At 44.8% G+C, this 27,620-nt stretch overlaps 2 protein-coding genes across 18 annotated transcripts in view; both read right to left on the bottom strand.

Annotated features, from left to right (window-relative positions):
* The window catches only part of LIMK2 (LIM domain kinase 2), a 33,032-nt gene extending 19,325 nt beyond the window's left edge, over positions 1-13,707 (bottom strand). Inside the window, exons 1-4 of one of the 7 annotated variants that reach the window (XM_058851609.1) lie at positions 12,064-12,106; positions 9,705-9,836; positions 9,503-9,602; positions 1,919-2,210 (exon numbers count right to left, since the gene is read on the bottom strand). In XM_058851609.1, coding sequence (XP_058707592.1) covers positions 1,919-1,971 — 53 coding nt within the window. In that variant the 5' untranslated portion in view covers positions 1,972-2,210; positions 9,503-9,602; positions 9,705-9,836; positions 12,064-12,106. Of the gene's footprint in view, positions 1-1,918; positions 2,211-9,502; positions 9,603-9,704; positions 9,837-11,353; positions 11,373-11,423; positions 11,553-12,063; positions 12,139-13,590 lie in introns of those variants that run through there. The other 6 variants (XM_058851610.1, XM_058851611.1, XM_058851612.1 and 3 more) reach the window with 6 other exon arrangements.
* On the bottom strand, positions 12,374-27,602 carry RNF185 (ring finger protein 185). Of its 11 annotated transcripts, none has more exons than XM_058851622.1 (8): positions 26,600-26,792; positions 22,181-22,299; positions 20,879-21,112; positions 19,349-19,367; positions 18,593-18,705; positions 18,017-18,071; positions 15,985-16,102; positions 12,374-14,865 (listed from the first exon to the last, which is right to left on the bottom strand). In XM_058851622.1, exons 3-8 carry the CDS (start codon positions 21,058-21,060, stop codon positions 14,768-14,770), a joined length of 585 nt encoding a protein of 194 aa, XP_058707605.1. In that variant the 5' UTR covers positions 21,061-21,112; positions 22,181-22,299; positions 26,600-26,792; the 3' UTR covers positions 12,374-14,767. The 11 variants fall into 11 exon arrangements, with proteins under 11 accessions (XP_058707605.1, XP_058707601.1, XP_058707606.1 ...); XM_058851618.1 differs by lacking the exon at positions 26,600-26,792 and adding an exon at positions 26,374-26,506; XM_058851623.1 differs by lacking the exon at positions 26,600-26,792 and adding an exon at positions 25,985-26,355.
* Positions 27,603-27,620: the final 18 nt, after the last annotated feature.

Genomic DNA, 27,620 nt, shown 5'->3' with positions numbered 1-27,620 from the left:
GTGGAGCTGCGCCCTTGCACCAAGGTTCACATCAGCTGAGACAGGAATGCAATTACTGCTACAAGTATTAAGGAAGCTAACCTTTGCCAGTCACCACAACCTAAAGAAAGGAGTATGCCGTGCTACTCTATCTTTTTATAGATTAGAAACCACTAATCTTCTAGATTGTTTGCTATTCTTATTACAGAGTAGCAAACAATGGTAATCAAGTTTCATGGAGGACGGGTAACAGCCATACCTGACGTGTTTCCTCTTGCTGCACAGGCACCATTTTCAGAGCTGCAGAACCCTGCTCTGATTATACAGACCAGACATTATAATCCTTCACTTCCCCGCTTTGGCTATACAGAATAAATTAATCTGCCTCCCATAGCCATCCTCCAGGAACTGCTGGCAGCATCTGGGTGCAGAGCTCAGCCCTCATGCTCTGAAGCACAGCAAGTGCAGATAGAGCTCACAAATCACTGCTTCATGGACTCTTGGTTTTGTGGGGGGTGGTGGGAGGATCAGGTCACAACAGATAACTAGCCTAGTTTCAGTTGAAAAGCAGCACCGGTGCCTGGTGGCATCTCTTTTACAGCTAAATGAAAGCCAATACCTTCACGGAAGCAAAGCCTTCCCTAGCACTGAAGAGACAGATCCCTTCATGAAGGGCTCATTAACAAAATGCCCCCCTCACACACACAGGCCAGATCAGTTACTGCTGGCCAGGCTCGGGAGAGTGGTTCCAATTCTGCAGGCAGGGCAGGGAGAGGACAGTCCCAGAGCTGCAGAATAAAGCATTAGCCCAGCCTGTAGCTCACCCAGAGGCTTACTCACCGGGCTTAGCAGCAGTGTGTGCACTGGCTACGTAAGAGACACCAGACAAGGAAGAACAGATGTGAGAAACAGACTACTAGAAAGACAGAGTGCCTAAGCTCTGACTATGCAAAGCCATTTCCACACACTCAGGAGAAGGTGTATCCATGGCTTAGCATAATATCCTACACATATTACAAATAATGAGCGTCTGCTCACTTTCCTTCTTCTGAAAGCAGCTGCTGTTTCAGAAAGCTGCCTAAAGAAGCTCAGCAGCCATGCAGTAGTATTTACTCCTATCCCAGACTGCTTTACCAATAGGCTCCTTACTCCCAAACCAGTACAAAAGTGTTTGCAGGACAGGATCAATAACAAGCAAATCCGAGCAGAGGGGATAGGAGGGAGACAATGAAAGTGCAAGCTGTGCCTTTCTTTCCTCATCCATCCACCTAATCAGCACATCAGTGTCAATCACCAGCCTGGCTGTGTTCAGCCCCACTGACTTTTCTCACTGTGGAGATGCAATGGAAAGTGTTGTTCTGGAACTATCGCCTTTCTCGATTCTCATTTGTTCAATTGGACCAAAACCAATTAAAAGTTGAATTAACCAAAATATCACAGAAGAATCCTTTCCATGTAAGGGAACTGTGCTGCTCATCTCTAGTTACCTGCAAAGTGCCTGATTTCTTAAACAGGATTATGTGCTGCCTTGCTGGAGATTACATCACCTTCCTGAACTCCCACAGCAGCACCTCACCTCACCCAGTCACAAGGAGCTTTGCAAGAGAAGCAGCAGCAGCCACATTAATCTCATTCCTCTGCTGGTGAGCAAAGCACAGGGGCACAGGGTACAATGCCCATGGAGGGCTCTCTGGAAGGGAGCCTGCCTGGCTGTGCACACACTGGAGCTGTTCCCTCAAACCAGGGAGCTGGGAAGGGACTGGCAATAGGAATATTCCCTGTCACCCCCTCAGAGCAACGTGGGATCCCAGTTTGAGGCTGGCTGTTTCTGGCACACGAGCACCTCGTTCTTCCAGCCTCACACACTGACTGCCTGGGATGGCATCGCAGGGGGGAACCACATTCCGGAGGCCCACGGCTCATCCTGTGCAAGACTTACCGAAAGGGATCCTTGGGAGCGAAGTAAGCTGGAGCAGACAAGTAACTTCCCATCTTCAACACTGGATAAACCGGATCAGCCACAAACTTGTCCAACAGCCTCTGAACAGCTCTGTTCTGCCAACATGGCAGCAGCCAGTGCTCATTTACTCTTGCGCTGATTCAGATACTTCACCTCCCTTTGAAGCTGCTCAAGGAATGCCAGGTTTCTCGGCTGCTCATTCCTTTTCAGATTTTTCCTGGCTCCCATCGCTATAACCATCTTCTCCTGTGCTCAGCAGCAGCAGCAGCACCTCGGGAAGGACAGAATCACTGCTAACCGGGCTAGTGGGACATGCTGCTGCAGTAGTTGTGCGAGCTCTGCCGCCTGCTAACCACTGGCAAGTTTTCCCTTCTCTGGTTCCACCCAAGGGTGGGAGGGGAGGAGGAGCCATGGCAGGCGGACAGCGGCGGCTGTAGAGCCTCAGCAGGCTCTGCTCCTTCACAGGGGTGGAGCTCTGACCCAAAGAGGGGCTGTGTATCTAGTGCTGAAAGAGAGCAGCTTTGGCCAAAGAATGTAAGCACACACACGTGAAACTTGTCTTTGCAGCAGGCGCACGTTCTAATGGAGCAAAGACGGCAACGAGCCGCATCTCCAAGTATATCTAATTAACAATATACATTCCTAAACCCTTCACAGGGAGTGGGGTTACCCTGCCTTCACAGCACCTACAATCCGTTCACCCTGCTGCAGGAGGTAACTCACAATGTGCTCCATCCAAGAAAAAACTGCTTTCTTTCCAATTCTGTTTCGAGAGATCATTACAATCCTTTAACTCAATCCTTATTTCCTGAATGGAAGCTGGGAAATACAAATCAGCACGGAGTACTCTCTCCAGCTCACAGCACATGCAGTTGTATCACTGTGCTTCTCTGAAGCCAAGCATGATCTCTAGTGACCTAATCAGCTAAAGCTGCTTGCAAGACACTCAAAAATGCAACAAACACATGCTGCTGCACCAAGCCCGCCCATTTTTGTACAGTCAGCAAAGCCTGGCATGCCTGAACACAGCCTGAAAACCATGCTCTGTTCCAGAGGCAAGAGCACTCTAATGTGCTTTTCCTGGAGATGCTCGTCTCAGCTGGCACACTGTCCCAGGGGCTGGAACAAGGCAGTCTTGGCTGCAGATTTGACAGCTGCTGCTTGCTGTTGAAGTATGCAGAAACATAGGCAGCTTTTTGTGTTCTTTTTTTCTCCTTTCTTTAACTTTTTTTTTTTTCATTTAACTTTTAATAAGCAGACAACTTTCTGAAGGGGAAAAAAAAAATCTCCATTTTCCCCATTCAGTGTAGTTGATAAGCTTGGCTGTAAAAGTGCAGTGAAGCCTAATGCTGCAGAGCCCGATGTGCTTGTCAGATCCAGCACGGGTCTAATTCCCTCTGACATTTCACACAGCTCTACTGGAAGCAGCAACACGGTGAGTCTGTGTCTAGGAATGCGCTCCACTCTCCCACATGCTCTGGATGTTGCGTGCAGAAAAGGGGCCAGCGCTCGCAATCCTGCGCTTCCCTGGCTATCAGCACCTCACCACCCGCTCACCTCCGAGCAGCCCCAGCACCTACACACAAAAGCCTTTCCCATCAATCCTGCTGCCATGGGCTCAACGCCCTCCGAGGGGCATTCCATGTGACCTCATAAATCCCAACTCTTCAGACAAAACCTTTGAAGATTTGATCCACAGATGTGATAAACAGCCAGCTAGTCTGTGAATGAAGCCAGTAGATAAAGGCGAACATCAAAGTAATAAAAACCACCCAGACAGCTAAGCAACTAGGAAAGGATTTTAAGACTTCCTTAAAGCCAAAGGACACATAGTCAAATTATGACTATTTAAACAGGAAATTTCTTATCAAAATGATTTTACTTCTGCAGCAAGGCCCAGCAGCAGCAGCCAGTAAGTTACTTTGGCTACACAGAAATGTCTTGTTACTTCTTGCTTTTTCTGTTGTCTCTATGACCTATTTGAGAACACAATGTCTCTGATAAAAGGGCTCTGGAAAAGGTGTTAATGTGTTCGTACATTCTAGATCTGAATTCCTGCCAGAATGACTGTACTTCAAAAATGTTGATAACAGGTGTGTGTGGGGAGGGGGGGGGACATTTTGTAATTTTACTGATACCATCTCTGGGGGCCAAAATGCATGGGAGTAAATTTCTTTTTCACCAAGTAAAGTCAGACATCAGCAACTTCTCTCCTGCAAATGCTGACAGCATTTCCACTACAGATAGTAATCACAGGGGGAGCTTTTTTCCTCATTATGGCTTAGAACTGCACAGTAACTTTTGCCAGAAAGACTATAACTAACAACTGAAAAGGAACACATTAAAAACCTTGACAATGACTTGCATGATATTTCTCACTGAGTCTCAGCCATTACAGATTTATGCCCACAGAAATGAATCACACAGCTGTTGTGCTATTCCAGTGATGAATACCTGGAGCAGGGGCTGGGCAGCCTCTCTGCACTCTTTGCCACACATCCCGTGCTGCTCAGTAGTGTATCTGCAGACAGATGTGTTGCTCAGCCCTAAGATACACAAACTTATCCTGGCACAGACTGACACTTCCATATGTGTGGGATTGAGGGAAGAGGAATCTGCTTGATGCCTGAAGAGTTTGCAGCAAGCCTTTCCTTTAGCATGGGCGCAGCTTGGAGGCATTCCAAATACCTCAGTGCAATCCCAACACCTCATTGTATTTCCAAGGCACTTAATGTGTAACACGTGCTTTGCTGGTGTTGAAAGACAAGAGTCAGCTCCTGAAACCAATACAGCCAGCTCCTGAAACCAGCACCGTTTGGATGAACAACACCATGATGCTTCTCAGTACCTCACACCACCAAGTTTTTATTCTCACCACTCTTGCCTGATGGCTGCAGGCCTCCTGAATGTGTGCGGGCTGAGAAGCGAACCAAGGAAATTCAAACCCACTGAAACTTCATGGGTTATATAGGGTTTGGGAAGTGGTGGCTTCTGCTCTGTAAACGCAGCAGATTCAACAATGAGACTGGCACTTTTACCACTGCATCCTCACTCCTCCTTAACGTGCTGCTTTGCTCTGTGAAGAGCAGGAGCTCCTCAGGAAAGGATCCTGCCTCACTCCTGTGAGAGCCTACCGCATTCTGGGCTGTGTGAGCAATTCTAATTACCTTGAAATAATAATGCTCGATAACAGTGCCCTAAAGGACAAGCTGCCAATTCAACCAAAAGAAAGTTTGGATTGGAATGCCCCATTCCTCCTTAAATATAAGGGCTGGTCATTGATGCTCTGTATCCGATAGATTCCCCTGAGGAATTCGGCCACCTGCAAAGTGCTTCATTGTTCCTTTGAATGTGTAAACTCTTGAAGGGTCATAGTGATCTGTATGCCAATAGGCAACTATTTCTCCCTGAATCTGATAGTGAGCTCCTGAATTTCAATGCTGAAGATACCACCAAAGGAACATTCCCAGGAGTCTGCAGGATTAGGGAAGAGTTCTCACCTCTGAGGCCCCTATCATTAACTTTCTGTAACTTCCAGAAACTGGAGAAGAAAGGGGAGATTTTTATCTTCCTGCTTCTGCCTTAATTCAGCTGCCTTTTATTACTACTGTTCTTTCCCCTGCTCTCAAACTCAGCTGCTGTGTGTATAAACCTGCCTTGTGTTCACAGGTGAAAAAGCTAAAGGAAAATTCAAGGCACCAAACATCCCACAATTTAAATCCCTCCTAATACACACCTCTGCTTACAACTTTATTTGTGCTTCAAATCCTGTTCAACCATTTGTCCTTTGGGTAGGGAGCTGCTTTTGGAAAATAAAGGCCTGTGCCAAAGAGATTGAACTGACAGAAGTGATCTAAAGTCAAGGAAATACAGTCTGGAGAAAAAGCTAAGTCCACTAAATCCAGGCTTCTGCCTTGTACAAGGGACTGATGGGAGACACAATCTGCTTTCTGACAGGGGAAGGCTATGTGGATAACAGAGGCAGGGAAAAAGCTTGTTTTCTTGTTTTTCATGAAGATGGCTAGAAGAAATGGATTTAAATTGCAGCACGGGATTTCTGAAGATAGCAGACAGAAGGTTCTAACCCTAAGGATAATGAAGTTCTAGCAGTCAGTCTGGGAGACCAAAATCCTACAGTCACTGGAGATTGTTAGATGACCAATTTCTTGATCATCCCTAAGCCACAAAAATTACTTGCTTTAAATATAAGTTGATAATAGATATACTAAAAACATAAACCAGATTTATAAAAATGCCCTCAGAAATCACCAGTTTATCCTGCACCGCCAGACCAGGTTTAATTGTATATAGTCTTCATACAAATTTGCCTGGCTTGCTTTTTCCCTGCCCCCAAATGTAAAAAGAATTGAAGTGATTTACTAAGTTTTGCTGAGGAAAAAAAATAAATTCAGTAGCACACAAAATATGGCATTCAGTACAGAAAAATCTCATCTTTATAAGACAAATCACTAGAGCTGGGAAATTAGTGTTTGTCTTTCTGTTCAGTAGGCTGGAGCTTAGGGCACCCCCTTGATCCATGGATAACTAATCCATGTGCTCTCTAATCCAGTGCTCTTCAAAATCCTCGTGATTTTTCAGCTCTTAATTAACTGGTTTGGGTATAAACTAAATGGTATATTTTAAATCTGTGACTGTGAAATCAGCAGCAATCCATCACCTTCTGCTACTTTTGAAGATCTGTGAACAATTTTTCTGGCTTTGGCTTTTTGTTGAGATTTCTGCAGCAAGCCAGTGTTGCTTGGCTACTTAAATTAGGTTTATTTTATAGACCACAGTACTAGACATGCTCTGTTATTTCATGGTTAGGAAGGAACTGAGCCTCAGCTGTCTTCCTTCCTAAAAAGTGCTTAAGCACCCTGCTACAGTAGTAATTCCTGCCACCATTTCCAATTATTTTCTTCCTATGTATCCATTTCCATCTGGATGTAGTCTACAAGCTTGATCTGAATTTGTGGTTTTCAAATAATCAAAACTGGATTTTTAAAAAATATCATGTCCTTATGATCAAGCCATACAGCTGTGTCTGGGTCTTCTCATTCCATCCTACTCCAATTCAAATACACAATATCCCTACAGAAAGTGGGGATTGTCTTTAATTTCATTTGTCATTAACTGCAGAAAAACAAAAACAACACAAAACACCAAAAATAAACTCTGGTAATAATACTTTATTTAAAAGTATAATTCAAGGCATTACCTTCTATTTTGCAATATGGGAAAAAGTTGGGCTGAAAACAATAAAACCAGCAAGCTCTTGGTCAAAAAAAAAAACCTCTTCAAATAATCTCCTGAGGTAAAAGTGATCCAGACCTAGGAAAAAGGCACCTTTTCACTTCTGTCTTTCCCTTTCTTGGTATAATGTTTGAAGTTCTGTGCAATGTAATTTCCAAATCCAGTCAAACTGTGAAAAGCAGTGACCTTTGAAAGTGTGTGCTGTCTCAACAGAATTCAGAGGCACAAAAGCACATTCAGAGTTAATTCACAACAGACACTGTGACAGAAACATCTAAGAAACTTCCTCAGCCAGATCCAACCCATCAGATTCAAGCCTAAGGAACCAGCTGGCCAAAGAACAGTCTAAAATATCCAAGATCTACAAACAGGGATTTGCTCTTCCCTCAAGCCACAGCAGAGAAAATGCAGGTTTTAGAGACAAAAGCTCCTGTACATGCAGTTTGAGGAAGGAGGGAAGTGACAAAAACTTAAATCCTCAGAGACGCTCATGTACGTCAGCTCCTGCCAGCGCCAAGCCTGACCAAGAATAAACAGAGCTAACGAGCCTGGAGCAGTGCCAATCAGCATTAGAGAAATTATGTGCCAGGCCAGGGAGTCAGCTAATCCACAGGAAGACTGTAAAAAACACTCCACAAGAGCTGCCGGAACTCACAGCTACCAGCTGCCAAAGCCTCCTACCCTTAGAGGCATTTTAAAGTTTGGTTTTGGGATATCAGGCACAAGACTGCTGCTCAGCATGGTTTAGGGACAGCAGAAGGAAAGGAGGAACACTGTGCGAACTGGAAACTTGTTTTCATGTACAGTCCTACCCTGGAACTAGGAAAAAGGGGAGGGCAACTTCCTTTCCTGCAGGTTCCAACTGTTCAATGAGCACAGCGGCCTCAGAGAGTGCTCAAGCTCAACAAAAGCACAGAGCACAAGAAGTGCATCAGCAAATGCAAGAAGTGACTGCACAGCTCAGAGAAAGGCTGGTGTCATCACCTGTATAAAACAAACCAGCCCAGAATCAACAACCAAACTTCCATTATACAATATCACCTAGGGAAATAAATTCTCTGTCAACTGTCCCAAAGGCAGGATTTGCCTCCAGCTCAGCTGTTCCTCACCTCAACAGCCCCAACAAGAAGAAACACCAAGACATTTGCAAATCAAGACGCACAAGAGAAATACATCCAATGGCAAGAGGGACGAGACTTTCCAGCACACATGGCTTGGGGTTTGGCTGCTGGCACAGTCTAGGGAAGCTCAGCAACAGGATACTAGTCCTTCAGGGAGAAGAGAAAGCCAGGATTAAGAAAAGCTACTTCATTATAGCTAAACATGAACACTAAAACCAACAGAAATCCAAAATACTGGGATTTATCATGATATCAAAGTGTAATTGTGATTATTAACGTGTCACTGTAACAGCATTTTCCAAGTCAACTGAGCCTGCACTGCTTTGGCAGCACGAGATGCTTTATTTTTTTTTAAATATACCAGAAACCACAATCCTCACTTCAACAAAGTTGGGGTATTTTGTTGGGGTTTTTTTCTGTTCTTTAAACGAGGACAATAGATGCTTATTTTGGCACAGAAAACATTCCTCCAGAACCACACTTTGGCTTCCTTTTCCCCCCATTTTCTTTAACAGTATCCAAAATATTAGCCTCCCTATATTCAAGCCAACATAGAAGCCAGTAGAAGCTGCACCTAGTCAAACCCTCTCAAAAATACAAACCCCTTCAGAAATGTGATTCTGGAGCATGACTGAGTATCCATGGAACACCAAAAAGAGGCATTACTCCTACGACCAGGAAAAAGCATGGCAGACATCCCTTTTTGTCCTTGCTGACAGCAACATTATCTAACAGATTTCATAGGTTTGTCTGTCTTAAGAGTCTGAAAAGCAGAGAAGGCAAAAGGCAAGATCTCTCTCTTCCCTCCTCTCTATCAGCACCCTGATAACACCCTTGCACCTACCACACATGGAAAAAGCAACAGGCTGTGCAAATTGTCTGGGCACTGCTTTGGAATGCTGCAGAAGACAAATATGTAACCCATGGCTTCTGCCACCACCAGTAAATCAGAGCTTTTATTTGCACTTTATCTGTATCTTGTTTGCGTCAGCATGGCCACACTCCGCCAGGCAGTGTCAGCTGCTGCTGGGACTGGATGTTGTCCCCAAGGTACGGCCACAAACGAGAGCTCAGAACAGGTCAGGCACAGAGATCACTGCAGGAGTTCCCAGCTCATGCTGCTACTTCACCACAAGGTCCCAACCAGCGGAACCAAGGAGGGTTTAAAGGATGCTGAAGCTTTACCTACCTGAAACAGGAAATGTGCCAAGCTTCATTGACAGTCTTGTGGAGGCGCTGCCCAGCAGCAATGCTGTCCCCACATCCCAGACATCTCCAGACTTCTTCACCTGCATGCAGCAATAAGGGGACAAACAGCAACCAGTTCACATCAGAGAAAACAGAGATTGGTACATCCTTCATAAAGAACAACCTTAAATTAAGGAACTGACAGGAAAGCCTTCCCACATGGAAAACTGCAGGCAGTCTATAACCCCAGAGTGGGAGCTCTCAAATCAAACTCTGATATCTTGTGTATATGTATATATATTTTTCTCCAGACGTGATAGCTGCTCCTTCACATTCTGCAGAAGAAAAAAATATGACTTTTCACATAAAACAGCTCAGTTACAGTTCTGTCAGAGCAGAGATTTCAGGAAGGCAACACCGGTCTGGTACAACAATTCCAAGAGAGAACCATGCTAGGCCAGGAAGCCACATTACTGCTTCCCCCACAGCACTGACTCAGCACATAACGTTTGCTCTCATTTGTATAATTAACTGGATTTCCCAGAACTGAAAGAAAGGAAAGGCAAACTTTATTCAATAGAGAACAACTAGACTACCAGGAAGGAATTACACTCTTGAATGAGTATTCCCATAGAGACTGTACAGCCAACACCACACTACTGTCAGACTTAGGAAGGGGGTGTGATGCTACTGGCCTATTGCCCTTTCAGAAAACACTTATAATAGTTATAATGGAGCTATAATAGTTTTTGCTAGAACTGCCAGAGAGCCCCAGAGAGAGCTGGTTACTTAGATGCAAGCAAGCTAGAAAAACAGAATGAAAGCTTGTGCACAAAGAACATTTGGCACACAGATAATTGCTATCCAAAATCCCAAGGGCAGTGCAGGCATATTAGAGAGTCAAGAATCTTAGTTCAGCACAGGATGGCACAAGAAATGTGTCACAGAGCTGAGCAGATCCCAAACCTGTCCTTCCTGCTACCAACAGTTTGTTTGCAGCAACTCTGCATTAAAGAAAAAGGTGCACTTAGACAAGGAAAACCACAAACCACAGACTTCCCTTTTCCAAAGAATGGTACAACTTGGTAGTTGCTTAGGCAAGTTAATACCACTGTTAAGTTCCTTAAAACTACATAAAACAGAAACCATCAGCCTTCCATGCACCTTTACCCCACGGTGCAGGTCAAGGACAATGTTTAAAATTAACCAAGATGAAGATCTTGCACTTTTTACATGAATAGCTGTTTCAGGGAAAAAACCATTTGCTGCTCAGCTACAAGCACCACTATCACCACAGAGCAGCAGTACCCAGAAAGGTCTCCATGCAGACTGTAAGGCTCAAAGGGCTCCTTTAAATGTGACAAGTGGTGCAGGTTGCTACTGCAGTTCCCAAGTGTGCATCAGCTCCTGTGCCCTCCTGCTAATCCAGAAGACCAAGAACTCCACCTGAGCTCAGACCTGCACAGCAGAGTAAAGGCTGGGAGAACCTTGGGAAAACCTGACCCTACCTGTGTTGTGCTTTAAAACAAATGGCTTTTAGCACACCAAACGGACTTGGGAATAAAGGGCAAAGTTATGTGTGCCTGTGCCTCCATGCACAGGCAGCCAACGCTCTCCTGTCCAAGAGGGGCAAGCCCTGGAAGTCAGCTGGACTTCTGAAATAGCTGCAGGCCAAAAACACCTGCAAACCAAACATTCTGCAGCTCCATCCCCTCCCATTCAGTGTCACCAGCACAATACACTCGTGTCAAAACGGTCTGTGGATCCTGTTAAAGACATTTAAAGATCAGTGACTACACCACAGCTGACTAAAAGCAACAAATTACTCCCCGACCATTTTACAGAATCTGACCCATCAGCTTCGGAACTCCACGAAGCAGTCACCTACTCTCGGCTGAAGTACTACATCTGTTTAAATGTACCCAGGAAGGCTGATTAGCTCACGAACGGAAACGAACAGTCCTCAATCCAACAGAAATTGCTTCGGTATGCAGGAGAAACGACGGAAATGAACAAAACAGAGCAGGAAACAGCGCGAAGGAAACGCAAACGGACATAATCCATGTAACAGGTCTGTCGAGCTCCCCAGGACGGGCGGAATGTGCCAGCGAGGAGCAGCCGCAGTGGCCGCGGCGGTACCACAGGGCCGGGGTGAGTGGCACCGGCCGGCCCCGCGGGCACCTGCGCTGCCGGAGCCCGTGCGGCTGCGGCCGCCTCGGGCCGTCCCGCGGCTCTCGCCGCACCGGGGCTGCCGAGAGCCGCCGGGAACCCCCGGGCCGCGCGCGTGGCCGCGAACCGGCGGTGCCACCCGCTGGAGGGAGCCCCGGGCCGGCTCCAGAATGCGCCCCAGCCACGGACTGACGTCCGGCCGGGGCGCGGGCTCAGGAGGCAGCGGCCCCGTCGAGTCCCGCGGGGGCCGCCCCGCGACACCGCCGATGCACCGGCGGCCGCATAACGGCGGCGCGGCCGACCGGAGCCGCGGCCTCGCGTACGCGCGCCCGCCCCGCGGTGGCGGAGGGCGGCTCCTCCCGCGGAGGCGCGGCCGGCCCGGCCCGAGCTCACCTGGCAGCGCCTCCATCCCGCGCCCGCCGCCCGCGCCCGCCCGACGCCAGCGGTGCCGCCGCACCTGGGCCCGCCTCCCCGCGCCCCGCCCACCGCCCCGGGCCAATCGGCGTCGCCCCCTCCGCGCACCGGCCAATCACCGCGCTGCCCCGCCCCGCAAGCCCCGCCCTTTCCGCGCCGGCGGCCAATGGCAGCGCCCCCCGCCCGCAGCCCCGCCCCGCACGTGCCGCGGCGGGTGCGGCCCCGGGCGGGCCCCGCCGGTCCCGCTCCTGGCCCCGAGGCAGCGCAAAGGAACGGCGGCGTACTCCGCTCAATGTAAAACCATTTTTTAATTCTAAATCACTTTCACAACAGTGAAAATTAGTGAGGAGGAACGGTAACGCACTAACCGAGCCGTCCGGGCCGTGTGCGGTCGGGTTACGGGGCAGGGGTACATACAAAAGCACACCAGGGAAAGGGGGAACCAAGCGTTAACACTTTTAGACTATTTGATCCTTGAATTGCCGGAAAATAAGAGCTCTCAGCCATGTTTCTGCAGCCTTCTCTAAGTCCATTATCTCTCTCACTCCTAGATGGAAAAACCCCCCCAATCCATTAAAATTCTGCTTTGTAAATGTATTACTTAAATATATTTCAGTACCACTTGAATCTACTGCAGTCACTTCTCTATCCTCTTTATGGGATAAAGGCTTCAACGGGCTACCCTTCTCCTCCCTGCATAACCTCTCAGTATGGAGTTTTTCCGTACAAAAGGAGAAGGAATCCATCCCTTACTGTCACATGAACCTTCCCTTCTCATCAGCAGGTGGTGCTGACTGCGCAGGAGAGGAACCCAAAGCTGTGACATTGTAGGACAACCAAACAACACCAGCCTTTCTCCTGGGAAGGGCCCCAGCTACCAAGTTATGCACTTGAGAAGAACCCTATACCAACGTTCAGCTTCTCAGAAGTGTCACACAACAAAAGCTGAAGCACCACCTCAACTATAAATAGCTGAGCAATATATTCTGTCAGATTATCATCGAGTCAGGCACAAATCTGACATGACAAAACACTGCAGAAGCTTTGCAACATTCTACTTGCCAGATGGGATTTTGGAGGTAGGCAAGTTAAATTCAGTCATCCTCTGCCTTGACACTAAAAGGGAACAGTTTATAATTACATAAATAAACTTCTATAACAATTAATTAAAGGTGTCCTGCCCAGGAAACTCTTCCATATGCTAAAAAATCCCAAGCTATTGAAAAAAAGTTTCTATTAATTGATTTATCAGTTTTCTGTCTACTGCCAGGGAAGTCACAACATTCATCTTGCAGGAAATCATTATGACTATGAGTGACCTGAATCAAAAAATCTAAAAACAGTAAGAGAAAAAAAAATGGAATTGCCTAGTCAGAGAAATAGGAACTGTTCATCTTGCTAGGGAATCTCTCGTACCTGTTTCGAAGGAATCTACACCAATACATCAGGAGTACTCTTTAAAGCTGAATACCCAACAGGATTCCAAAGTGGCTGCAGAGTGCTCACCTTCTGAAATATCCCCTCAGCACATTAATGGTTGTGGTCTCCTCCAGCACTTCAAATTAAAATCTTTGGTAGATACTGCAGAGACTCTTGCGCTGTAGCGGTTCTGCTGTGGCACGGGAGAAGGTCTGTGTGCACCTGCAGAGAGAAGGTCTTCCAAATGTTCCCTACTGAACATGTGCTGGCAAAGGCAGGGTCTCACGTCACCTCCTGTGTAATTTTACAGTATGACAAGTTTTACCTCAAAACTCACGTAAAGATGCTTTTTCTTCCTCTCCCCAAACAAGCTGATCTCAGATCTGTAATAGGATTTTATCTGGAGTACATGACCTTGTGTAGAAAGTCTCAAAGCCTTGGGACAGATAAATGTCGCTACAGTGACGAGATTGTGAGGGGATTATCCATGAGTGCAGCCACAGGTGCTGCACAGAGCTGGGGAAGACAACACTGTTTGTCAGTGAGGAACTGGGCTGGGTCCGGCAGCCCCACCTGGCTCCACGGCCAGAGAATCTTCCAGTGTCTGGCTCCAGCATGCTCAGGCTTTAGAAAATTGCAGCATAAATTTGTATCCCTTCTTCTAACAGCCATCAGAACCATCAGGAAGGGTTTTCCACCACACCAGGAAACAACAGACGGAAAAGAAACCAGTCTCCAGACCTGGTTCCGTTTGCATCACATGCTGTGCCCCAGAGAGTCTCAGCAGTGCTGCAGATGATTTTCTGGAGAAGGTCGGATGTTGACGGAGACATTAAGTAACATCTGCAGCTCTGGCAGATCCATCGTGGTTGCAAAGCAGGAGATACTGGTCACACTGGAGGTTTCCTTACCTGCCCAGTCTATCTTGGGATAACTGTTTATCCCACAGACCTGGTGGCACTGATTGGCACAGGATTTCAAAGCAGCACTCCCTCTCGGAGTGCAGCTCAACGCTAGGCCCACGGTTTGTGGCAGGAACCTGTACAAGATATCTGAGATGAAATACACTTTTAAACCAATGTTTTAATTCCCAACTCTGGTGCAAAATGTGAGATTCCTCATTGTGCTGTGGTACCACCAACTCCTGAAGCCCATAGTTAGCTATGGAACCAGACACCAAGAGGTTTAAAATGGGATGGGGATGCAGTTTGTAACTGTTTCAGTGGCCGTGTTGGTCATGAGTATATAGAATAATGGAAAAGACTTATGCAATCAACAGCCAGAACATTATCACCAGTGCCACAAACAGGAAGAGGCGGGAAAGGAACTGCTCATCCACATATTGAGGAGTCCCTGGAACAGCTGGAAAACAGGAAGTAAAAAAAACAACAGTTCAGCTCCTTCCTCTTCTCTGGGATTGTGTATATTCTGAATATAGGATATTCATACATTGAAAAATATGCAAAGAATCTGCTTGGTGAGAAAGTTGCTATTTCTGATGCTCAGCCTGGCTGGCTGCATGGGAAGATCAGAAGGAAGACAAGTATCAGATCCCTGAAGCAGGACTCCTTAGTTCAGTCCCACCCCAAACAGATTCTCAGTGGACAATGAACTGTAGTTAATAGGGAGGATAATTAGACCCAAGGACAGCACAGGACCATGGCAACACTGGTGTGATGTGAAGAATGAGTTTGCTCCTCATAATTCCTGTGCTGTATGACATAGTGGAAGATTTGCCAGGCATAACCTTTCACAAAATAAGTTCAGAAAACCCTGGGCAGTAGGTGTCCTTGTTCAAAACAGATTTAGCTTGTCTACAATGAAGATGGGGAGGAAGTTCTCTAGGGATTACTTAATTGTTAGAGAGCAAGATCACCCCTTGGAGTAACCCAATTGTTTTTTGTTAATCAAAAACATGAAGTAATTTCACTGGGAAGTTACTTCTCATAGAACACAGATGACTGTCTCAGAGATAAATTTCTGAAAAATGAACAGTCTTTGCATTCATTATTTTGTGGTACCAAGCACCAGCTTAAATTTTTCCTTCTTATCTTTCAGGAAATGGTCCTTTCCTACTGTTTTAAAAATCTGTGTCTCCTTCACAGCCCTAATGACTCCTTTTTATTATTATTAGAAAGTCTAGTCCAATTTGTGTTTTTCCAGGAGGAGTCTGCTAGTGTACCAGAGGAGACATCTGAATTAAAGGAGAGTTGTCTCCAGTGCCACTGTTTGTCTGCAGTCACTGGTCTCCCAGGAGGCACTTCAGCAAATTATATGCAAGTGACAAACTTTCTTCTTTTATAAGTCTGTGTACAAAACATATCAGCTACAGACCACGTTCTCTACTGAGTGTTTTTGCCCTCATTTCGTGTTCCCATTGGCAACACTGGTTACTGTTCAGAATATTTTGTCATTTAGCAGGTTATTTAAAAGTTTGTGAAATGTCTGTTTGTGACAGGACAGGAGAAGGATCCGTGGTACCTGGAGGAGGTCGCCCGTCGTTTATGTTGAAGGCTGTTGCAAATATACCAAAGGGAAACGCCCCAATTCCAAATGACATCTGAAAGCCACCATCACCAAATCCAAAGCCCTGGAATCCCTGCAGAGAACAAAGAACAGAAGACAAAAAAGGTACCAATCACTTAAAGCCTATTTCAGAGTACTTTGTGGAAGTGCAGACATTCGCTCCCACTGGCTTTCTGAGGACTGAAGGAGGGCCACGCTGTCTGGCAACTTTCAGTCTGACACACTTTAGTACATATCCCCTTAGCTCTCCTGGGTTTAAAATGTTTCAGACATCAGTAAATTTGCCAAGCAACCCAAAGGTTTGAGAGAATGAAAACTAGCAACTGCAGTTCTTGCTTGAGGGTCACAAATTAGGACAGTGTTTCTCAACTATAACCTTTCTCAATGTAGTAGGTATCTGCCAATGTATCAAAATAATCAGAAGGATTTCTGTTTAGAATGTCTTAACAATGTATCTGTGTTAACAGCTGTTAGCCACCTAAGAAAGGTACTTCAGAAAATAATAGAAATTTATTTTTGTGATACATGTGCATAATTTCAACACTCAGTTAAATGACAAATTGCCAGTGGGATGGAATACATTTGAAGGAAAAGTATAAAAAAGTTAACCGGGGGACTCAAATTAAGGTGGAAAAATCACCTGGGGCAGAAATGCAAGACATAAGGAAAGAAGGAAAAAAGGAAGTTGCAATGCAATAACACTGACCCCGTGGGATCCAGACTAAAATACCACATCAAGTCAAAAGATAAGTGTTCTGAAATGAGATGAATCCTGCTCTGCAGAAGCAGTGTGCTGTTTGAGAACCGCCTGTATGGGAATCTAGGGGCTTGTGTCAGTTGTAATCCAGTGATCTGTCCTCTCACCTCAGGATTAAAACAGTGATACCAGTTCTGAAAGACCCTCTGGTTTATCACCACCAACAATGGGAGGACAAAGATGATTTTACACATATAATAAAAGCAAAAAGTTTTTTGGTTGAGCCTTGATTTGAGGAGTTGGGTCTTTTTGACCATACTCTTCTCAAGTATTTTGCCACTAACTATGAGGGACAGCAGAGCTCTCTGTGGCAGGTACAGGATCTGAAAAGAACAGGGAAGCAACACCACTACTGTCCTGCCCTTCATATCCCATCCCTCTGATTTACAGCAGCACCAGCTGAAAGGTCCAAATAAGGTACAGGAGCTGATTTAATAAGGCAGCAATGCCCTGGTCAAAGAGAACAGCTGAGCTCCCGATACATTCAACACAGAAATGCACCTTAATCACACCCTGCAGAGTTGTTTGCCTGAAGCATGAGGGAGACAATCCTCTCCAAGGACTCCAGGCTGAGTTACATGGAAATGTGCCACTGTTTCATCAGGTCATGCTCGCTGCCGTCGTGCTGAAGAACACTGTGGTCTGTCCTACCGCCTACTCCCACATCTACTCCATCTGCCAACTGCTGTTTACATTCACCCTATGTAATCTCCTCAACAAAACCACAGATCCCTCTTCAAATTAACATGTATCCAATAGATATTGATTTCTCTTGCTTGTAATGCCATGGTACAGTAACATCCCATCGAAACAAGAGAAGCAGGTGTCAGTTTCAAAAATCTAAATTCATATGTGGATGACATATTTCAATGACATGTATGTTTTGAGAGAAATACATTTGCACAAAGAATTTTCAAAGCAAAATGTTTCTTGTATTAAAACACGGAGAACAATTAAGTATGAAAAGCTTTTCCAATGATACCACACTTGGCTCATGAAGCTTGATCCAAGCTGGGCTGCTCTTTGGGATGCTAAAGGGGACCAGAGGAATGAGCTCTCTGCCACACCACAGCTATCAATGATTCCTGAACAACCAACTGGGCAAGAGCAGGATGTGCAAGCTGCAGGATCTTCATGCAAGATCTCTCACAAACACTATGTTCTCCAGGATGAATAAATACCACTGTCAATAAAAACAACCAAACTGCTTGAGCTTGTTTGATCACTTACCCCTCTGTTCTCTGGTTCAGGTCTCTGTCCTTGGGGTCGTGGCGGAGTTTTCTCTCTGCAGGAAGTTGTGAAATTAGCTCAAGTGCAAGGACATACGACAACAGTATCTGCAGTAGCCTGCCTAATAATGCAGAACCACCATAAAATGCTGGGGCCATCCAGCAGAGCTGGAGCAGTGTGTGAGAGAGCCAATCAGGCAGCTTTGGACCTTCAGCAGCACATCACTGAATTAACACTGCACTTTTGAATTACAAATACCCATTGCAAAGACTAAAAACTGGGGACATGAACATTTAATAAGCTTCTCTGGTCAGGTAACAATCATTGCAACCTGCCACTTGTAACTGATAATTAACACTTGATTAAAATTAAAATTAATTGCCAGTTGAAGAAGAAATGTGTGCAAACCCAGGCCCTGAAAAAGCCAGAAGTATTTGGCAGAAATATCAGATCTATGTCTTTTGAAAAAATACATAAAATTGTGAATCCAGCACTTCAACAGTTTAATCTTAAGACCCTAAACTAAAGTTTCATCTTTAATTTTCAAATTAAAATAGCTGCATTTAGGTTTCTTACCTGGGGTCCTGTTGCCCAGTGCTGCCTCTTCCATACAGAGGAATAACTTTATCTCGACTGATTCCTGCTTTGCATACAGGACACACTTGTCTGTTTGGCCTGGTCTCTAGCCACTAAAAGAAAGGTAAATTAGAAGAAAACTACTAAAATACCACAAAACAACTATGCAAACCTCACTTGCAGCCAGGCAGAAAGAGTTTAGCAATTTCTCACAGAGCTCTGGAGCAAGACATTTAATAAGTGCCAAGTAGTCCCCAAAGTGGAGTTGGCACTTTGGCTGTTGTTCTGGTGGGAACCACTTGCTGATGTGTACATATTCAGATCTGCACTGGAGCAAACTAAGAAATAAAGAGTACCACCAGTACTGGTAGGCCAAGGGCTAGTGCAGATGGACTTCCTATCATCCACCTTTTCTATATTGGTAACACAATGCAAAACACAATGTACACAAAGAGAACAACGCTCAGCACTTAAACCTGCAAAGTAAACCCTGCAAGCTCCAACAGTAATTGTACCAAAACTGGAATTACACAGGGTTTAAGAAACTCAAAAGTGGAGGCAAGTGGAACAGAATCTAAGTTTTCTTGTTGCTCAAAGAGCAGATTGCAAGGTGTTGCACATGAAGCTGCACGAGCAGGTTGTGATGGCCCTGGAGAGAAAAGCACATTTGAAAAGAGGGGGATACTCCAGAGAACCAAGGGCTTTATTGAGCAACTGGAGCTGATGAAAAACAAAGTAAAAGGAAACCTGTCTTACCTGGTGTAAACAAGGCCAACTGTGAGCATTCCCAGGACAATTTGTTCACAGAGCAAAAAAAGAGAAGAAAATAGAATTAGTTACTGAACTCAATATGACAAATGTGCAGCGTACAGGGATAGCACAGCTTGGTGACAACAGAATCCTGGAATCCAGCTGGGCCAGTTCTGTAGACTCCCATTAAAATAATTTTTGTAAGCACAGCCCAAGACTGATCTCCACTGGGGTTTTTTTCACATTATGCAATTTAAATTCCTAATATGGTTCTGTGCATCTCCCACTCCTGGTTCCTCATCCATTCTAAAGGGCCAGACAGAGGCTCCATTAATCTTAGGGTTTATTGTACAAATTTTCTCTTCTGATACCATGAAAAGATATCCCAGAGCCAAGATGCAAATGAGCAAGATGTCAGTAATGAGACTTTAGGATCTTAGAAGATTGAGCTGAAACATCAGTCACAATCACAGAATCATGGAATAACTCAGGCTGGATAATACCTCAGGTAGCCTCTAGTCCAACCTGATGCTCAGAGCAGAGTCAGCTATTGAGGTCAGACTCAGTTGCTCAGGGCAGAGAAATTCTATTATACAGATTAAATTGCTATGGCAAATTAAAAAAAAAGTCAAAGACAAGCAATCTACAAGATAGAACTGCTAAACAGACATCTGCTTTCAAAATGGTCTCAATATCACAATTCAGACAAGACACCTGGTATTTTTAAGATTCCACTCTTCCAAATCCTTTTGTGCAATAATTTAATCTTATTTTATCTTAACACACCCTAAACCAGTGATTTTCCATCTCCCCAAATAAAACCCCAGATTTTCAGATGTTATGTATATTTACACAGGAGAAAAGCACTTTCAGGCCTCTTTTTATTAAAAATTTAGCCCACTGTATAAGATAAACTCCAACTCCCCACATTTGGCCATGTCAATCATGTCAGTTCAAACCAGGTTACCCAGATCAGAAATTCTGCATATGTATTATATCTGTGTTGTACATTATTTCCAGGTCAAATTAAAGAACTGAAAAATTCCTAATACAAGTGCAGTATCATGGGAAAAGAGAAACAGCCCATATGTAAAAAGCTTATTGACTGTTCTTTCTTTATGGTTTCAAAGGAAAAAATAGCAAGCTTGTAGGAGAAACTACAATTTGGCCTCCAGAACCTAGATTCATATCCAGGTTTAGGTATGCAGAGGTTAGAAAGGAATTTAGATCTAAAGAACATATCTGTGCTAGGCCAGACAGCACAAATAGAATAACACACATAAGCAAACAGTGTCAATAAGCACTGAACTGTCTGTGTGAGGCTGCTTGCTTGCTTTTACACAATAATCCAGAAGTACAGGGAGTTTAAGACACAGGAAACCCACTCCCTGAAACACAAGCAAATTAAAACAGCTGAGGAGCAAACCCAAGCTTCTCCTAAACCAAACCCACAGTCCTCCTAGAATTACAAACATCACAGGTTTCTATGGGATCAGATGGATGGTTCTGGCTGATGTGTGGGGCTGCAGCACATACCAGAAGAGGTGCCCACACAAGCTGATAACTGCATCCTTAGCGGTGTCTAAACAGATGTTGCATTCAAAAGTGTTGTCCTGATTAGTGTTGTCCCCAGAACCATTGCTGCTACTGCTGCCACTGGTCCCTCCAGTACTGGAGCTCTTTGTCGATGCAGAAGTCGTGGGTCCTTTGCTTGCCATCCTCAAGAACCACCCAGATGAGGTCAAGAAAATTTTCTTCTTGGAATCCTAGCTGTGAGAAAGGGAAAAAAAACAAACAAACCTAAACAACTTATTGGCATTATAAACATTGCATTCTGGCCCCATTCCAAACTGGCAGTGATTTATCTAAGAAGCTCTTGAATCCTGTTGTTGATGGTTTTAGTTTAAGGTAGCCAAGAGAGATCTTTTTTTAGAAACTAAGCTACTTTACAGTCCCATAGTATGACCTGGCTGATGTGTGACCTGTATTTTACTGTTACTGATAAGCATCCACAGCCAAAACAACCCCTCTGTATTTTCTCATAAATGCCATTTGCTGTAAGCAGAATGAGATCACCTAGTCATACATGCCCTTCCAAAATCCAACACAACTCATAACTGAGAGTGCAGTCTGAAGCAGAATTTGATAGTGAAGTAATTCACAGTTCAAACAGACTGACAATGCAGAGTTTTAAGTTCAATGTTCATTAGTTTGGAATATTAATGACAATAATGGCTTAGAACTTGAATTGTCTCCTGAGCAGTATATTGCTGCTATCACAGCAGTCTTGATATGACTATCAAACATTCAAACTATCAAACATTTCTAATCTAGTAGTAAGGTAGTAATGTAAGTATTAAAAATTTTACATGAATGTGCTTGCATTTTAATTCAATGCTTTCACCTCATTAACATAATCATATTTACCAAAGAACAGCATTTATTTTATTTCAGTAGCAACAACCTCTACAGTGTAATTCCTTGATATGTAAATTCCACAGTACCTAAAACTTTGAGTTCCAGCACAAGGCATTTATGTTTCTAGAAATACTTCTACCAGTACAAATTTTTTAATCCAAGAACTAAGAGAGTTTCTTGTAACTACTAAGAGTAGCTACAGAAATTAATTCACTAACTAAACCAAAAATGCTTAAAATATTCCATTGTGCTTTTCATGAAACTCTAACATCGTGTTGATGCTGCAGGAACAGGAATACTTAGATAAAGCTGTGAGAAACAAACAGGTGATTATCTGAACTTTTTGCAAGTGTACAAACAATGAAGCATTTTCAAAGGGCAACCTGAATTTTTCAGAAGGTAATTTCTTCATGAACTTACCCCCCAAGCACTAAAGGCTTTCCTTAGTGTTGCCTCTTTGTAGCAGAGCTGCAGCACAGGTGCAGGGCAGCAAACTAAAGCCTCGGGATCTCCAGCTGTTATTGTCACCAGCTCCTTTCCTACAATACATTCCCACTGCACAGTCAGGAAAGCATCACACTCCAGCCTTGTGAAGTATTGCAGCAAAGACTCAGTTATAGCAGGTGAAATCTATTTCTGCAGAGCTTTTTCACTCCATTACATCATTTTGCACAGTGTCCCAGAAGGGCAGATTTGTATTCACAGATGCTGCACTTCAACATACGCTGCTTTCAGCAGTGCTGACTCTCAGCATTTCACACCACGACTCCATTTACACTCCGTTCATTGTACAAAATTAAAATCCGTGTTAGATCAAGGCAGATGGAAACGCTGCCAACCCACAAACTGTATGCCAAAGACACTTGGATTTTTCACACATCCTTACAACCAGAATCTTCAGTCTCTCTTGCTCAGTAGTTTAAGTGAAAACTTATCAACTTGGACCTATATATATTAATATAAAAACTGAGAAAACCTCTTTAAAACTAAGGAGTTCAACACACTGTTAAAAATACACATCCCTTTATGGAATGGTCACAAGAAACATCTTGACATATAACACAAGGAAAGGATGTGTACAAGAGGCAAATGAATAAATTCTGAGTCCCTAATACCAATGTGGAAAAGAAGTTCCTTTTTTCCAAATTAAATTCTATATATTAACACAATGAATCTAGAGACTTGTCAAAAAGATAAAATCTGTATCTCCACAAAAACTTACTGAAAACAAACCTCTCAGTTTTTAGTAACTACAACAAATAAGTAAAACGTTATGAAGAAGGATGACAAAGAAATCCAAAGAAATATCAGTAATGAAATGGAATAAAGATGGCTGAGACAGAAGAAAGATTAAAATGACATAATGCAACAGGCACTGAATCTCCTTTCCTAGAAGAGGGTCATTCCTTAATCTCTACTGGGGATCCTGTCCTAAGTATTTGTTCATTGGCTGATGGGGCCCAGTGACCTGTTAGGATATAACCAATTCAAAATATCAAAACCATACACAACAGTAAAAATAATAAAAGTCTTCTCAAACATTTGCTCTTGTCCTTGAAACACAGTTTAATGTAAGTGAGCCTGTAACAAGTGCTGCTGGGCTCCGTACATCTGCACATATATAAAGAAGCAAACATGAAACAGCTTCCAGTGGCTAAATTTACATTTGATAATCATATATTGTGTAGCTTAAAAGTGTACTCTGAATCCTAAAGTAGGAATTCAACTGCAAATGGAATTTGATAAGTGCAGAATGAGCTCAGAATGGAACAGTCACTCAAACTACTTAAACTTTGAGACAAAACTCTCTAGGAAAAAGAAAATCAAAACAACAAATGATAAACAAATCACAAACTAAAAAAAATTAACAACTAACACAACAGGCCAAACCAATCCCATTTTCATTTTTCTTTAGAGTTTGTAAGGAAGACCATGAGTACACTGGGATAGAACATGACTTCTGGGGTTAAGCAAACACAACTGAGGGATGCCAGTCAAGGTTTGCTATATCCTTGTCCTTCAGATCAGGTCTCCAAATCAACCCTAGAGGCATGATGAACAGCAAACAAAACAAGGGAAAGGATATAAAAACCAGCTGATACCTAACTGCAGGCATTCAGAGATCTTGTCTTTTTCTTTCTTCTTTGCTCTCTACATATTTACAGGAAAACAATATCTTTGTTTCATAAAAGCCATCTAGATTAGCTGTTTATTTCCTTTAAACCACAATCCCTATGTTATATCCCAACAGGTTGTTCTGACAACAACTGACATTTGCTACGTCCAGGAATCAAGAGCGGCAGCAGATGAATGGTTAAGAAACAAGAAACTCATTTGCAAGGAGGCTTCCTAAATAAACACAGAAGTCTGGTGGAGCGTGAAGACATGCAAGTGGAGGTACATGAGAGGGTGAAACTCCAAAAGGCAGACTGGGACCTGAGCCAGCTGAGAGCACAGGAGGTCCAGGACAGGAGTAAGTACAGGGACTGGGAATGTCCATGTGCTGGGTGTGAGTACTGCTACAGATCTCACCAACAACCACTAAGAAAGGAATTCTCCTCTAATATTTTAAAAACTTAATCTGTAAATCTACTGGGAGCAACTGCACACCAGGAAAGCACGAGCTGTCAATGTGGCTGTCAAAGATCACACCCCTGAACTCAGCAAATGACAATGACTACATTTGCCAAGGTACACTGGCCCAACCCTCAAAACACGGGAAAAACACTTCAAGACAGGCTAGAGGAGTTATCACCATAACTTCAGGTACATAAAAGAAATCTGCTGGAAACAGTAGGTGAACATTAATTCAACCTAGGAAACGCAGAGAGGGAATATAAATTAGAAGCTAATTTTACCTATATAAAACAGTTCTTGAATACATGTTCACAGTATGACATTAGGATGTCTCAAGTATTGATTTTTTTTCATGAACAATGAGAAAACATTCTGGTGAGGATATAGAAGTCTGGCTAGTTTATTAACAAAATGCAGTTTGTTCTTCCTTGCCATGAAACAATGAAATAAAAAGGGCAGCACTGTTGGATGTCAATTCCACTGGAAAGACCCTTTTCCATATTTCTTTCCTAATGAATCTTATTTTAGCTAAGATTATTGAAATTGAAATAAGCCAAATCTAGTTTATTTATGAAACAAGTTCTGATTTAGCTCCTGAACCTTTTTCTGTTTAAATGAAAAAGAAGACTTGTCAGTATTATCTTATTACTAAGGTAACAGTGTCATTTTCTGACACTTAAAAATTTTATAAAAGGAATATTAACATTAGAAAATTAATTAAAATCTAAAATTACTACTGAGAGTTTATATAAAGATGTCTGCTCATAAGTTTAACAACAATCTGATACTTACATATTACAATTACCTGGGCTTCAAGTACAACAACCAGGTAACCTTAGCTAAAAACTGCTGACAGTGCCTAGAAGAAAATGCACTGCCTTCTTGACAGTCATTTCAGATATTCTTAACAAACACATGACTGTCTTGCTGTTAATCATTAAATACATATTTATCTCTCACTACCTTTTTACTCTTTTCTGTCCCCCAAACATGTTACATTTTAACTCCTTGGAAACATTTCTCGAGTTCATCTTTCTCCCTCCTGTAACCTGTACAGGATTGGGCACCCGCTTTTTAATATCACCATAAAGTGGTCCCAAAACATGAATTCATGTGATCACTTGCTCTTGCAAAACCAACCATTTGCCTTCCAGCCCAACATGTCCTTGCCTGGCCTGGTTTCATTAATTGGGATTCTGCAATGCACACCTGTGTTACAGACAGGGTAAGGCAGGGTATGCCAGCTGAAGGGCTGTTTCAGGAGCACTGAGGAGTCCACGTACTTTGTAAATGCAAACAGTAAAAACCCTTAGGTGATTAAAGTAATTGCTTTTTTATCTATTCTATAAAGGTTTAATACAGACTCCCAACAAAAATCTTTCAACAAAGATTTTATCCTCTTACCTCACAAAGTCCAAAGGGAAAAAAAAAAAAAAAAAAGAAATATAAGCAGTTGGGTAATGCTGCCCCAGCGATTTCCTGGTCTGCAGTGCCGTGCGAGACAGACGTGCTTGGCTAACCCAGGCTAGCAGCAAAACGTAAAAATATCAAATACAACAGTAATTATATACAACAGACGTGATTTAAGAAGTAACAAACGAGTCTTACTGTATGAGAAATTCTCAAAATGTAAATACTGTCATGTACCAGCAGCTGACGCCTCGCGACATACCCAGAGCCAGACCCGTCTATCGCGACAGAGGCGCCGCGCCTGGGCGCGGGTCCGGCCCCGCACAGCGCACCACCGGGCACGGGCGGCCCCTAGGACGGCGCTTTCGGGGGAAACCCCGGCCGGCAGCGCCTGGCCGCGGGCCGGAGCTCGGGGGACGCGCGCTGGGCCCGCCGGGGGCACCGCAGCCGCGGCTCCGGAGGCTCCGGGCGAGGCCGGGGGTCCCGCGGCGTCCCCGCCCCGCTCCTTTGGAGCAGGCGCAGGCGGCTCCGGCCTCACAGCGCCCAGGCCCGGCCTCGGAGCCGCAGCTCGGCCCCAGCTCCCCTCAGCACCCCCGCCCGGCCCGGCCCGGCCCGGCCCTGCTCACCGGCGGGTCCGGGCTCCCCGCAGCGCCGTGCCGAGCCGCCGCTCCGCCGGGCCCCGTCACCTGACCGCCCGGAAGCGCGGCGGGCGGAAGGGCCCGGCCCCCGCCCCACCGACCGCGGCGGCTCCGCGCACCGGGCCGGCGGCTGAGGGGGCCGCGGCGGGCGGGTGTCGCTGCCCGCGGCCCCTCCTCAGCCCGGCCCCACGCAGACCCCGCGGGCGCTCGTTACCTCGGGCTCCTCCGGGGCGAACGGCCGGGGCTGCTCCGCCCGCGCTCGGCCCCCGCCGCCACCCCCGGGGCTGCGGGTGTGCGGGGCCCTGCTGCCCGGGGACGTGTGGCGGCCGCGGCCAAACGGCGGCCTCCGGGAACTGCAAGAAGTTCGTACCGAATGCTCGGCCCAAGCAGGAAGGGAGGAAAGAAAAGGAAGGACGGAAAAGGAAGGAAGGAAGGACGGAAAGGGAAGGGAAGGAAGGAAGGAAGTTTGAGGGAAACAAATCGTTGACTTACGAGTGTAGAGTGCTAGAATCTGAGCTGAGAAACACCTCCAGGATGGAAACAGAGAGCTTGATAAAGGTATTTAGAGCTTGATAAAGGTATTTGTACAGTGGTGAGAAACCAAAGCAAGGGAGAGGAGGTGACCTGACGGAGGAGGCTGGAGGGTTTTACCCAGCTCCGAGGGCACCCCACCAGTCCTGAGGACTCCAAGGTACTAAACAGCCCAAAACTGCCTGTTCTTTTATACGGTGGAGAATGGGTGATTCCTAAACCAAAGTCTTCCACTAAAGAAGTTGAGTTTTATGAGGCAATAGTGAAGAAATGAAGGGAAGCTAGTGCCAAGAGAGCCAATTGGAGAGAGCCCAAGGATGTTGTCAGCAGCCTGAGACTGCACAGCTCTAGTGTGAAGGCTGGAATGTGCAAGCCAGGAAGTGTCCAGCAGGATAAAAACAGTTCTACAGAGTGCTGCTGCTTTCAGCAGCACATAGGCTTGGCAAAACCCACGGCAAAATGGTTATCCACTTGGAATCACCAAACACGTTGTTGTATATGTAGTGCATAACGCGATAGTGCTGATGGCGTGAGGAGCACACAAAGCAGTCCTACCTGCAGGACCGCTGAAAATCTCTAACAAAGCAGCTCTCTTCATTTTCAACCAGTCAGCAAAGCAGCAGGGTTGGGCACAGCTTCTCCATTCAAGCGAACATCTGTCACGTCAATGTAGTATCTGATTAGGAAATTACCAGGGCCCCGAG

This window comes from Poecile atricapillus, chromosome 16 (assembly GCF_030490865.1).
Source record: "Poecile atricapillus isolate bPoeAtr1 chromosome 16, bPoeAtr1.hap1, whole genome shotgun sequence".
NCBI classification, from domain to species: Eukaryota; Metazoa; Chordata; class Aves; order Passeriformes; family Paridae; genus Poecile; species Poecile atricapillus.
This window is presented reverse-complemented; position numbering and strand designations above follow the sequence as displayed.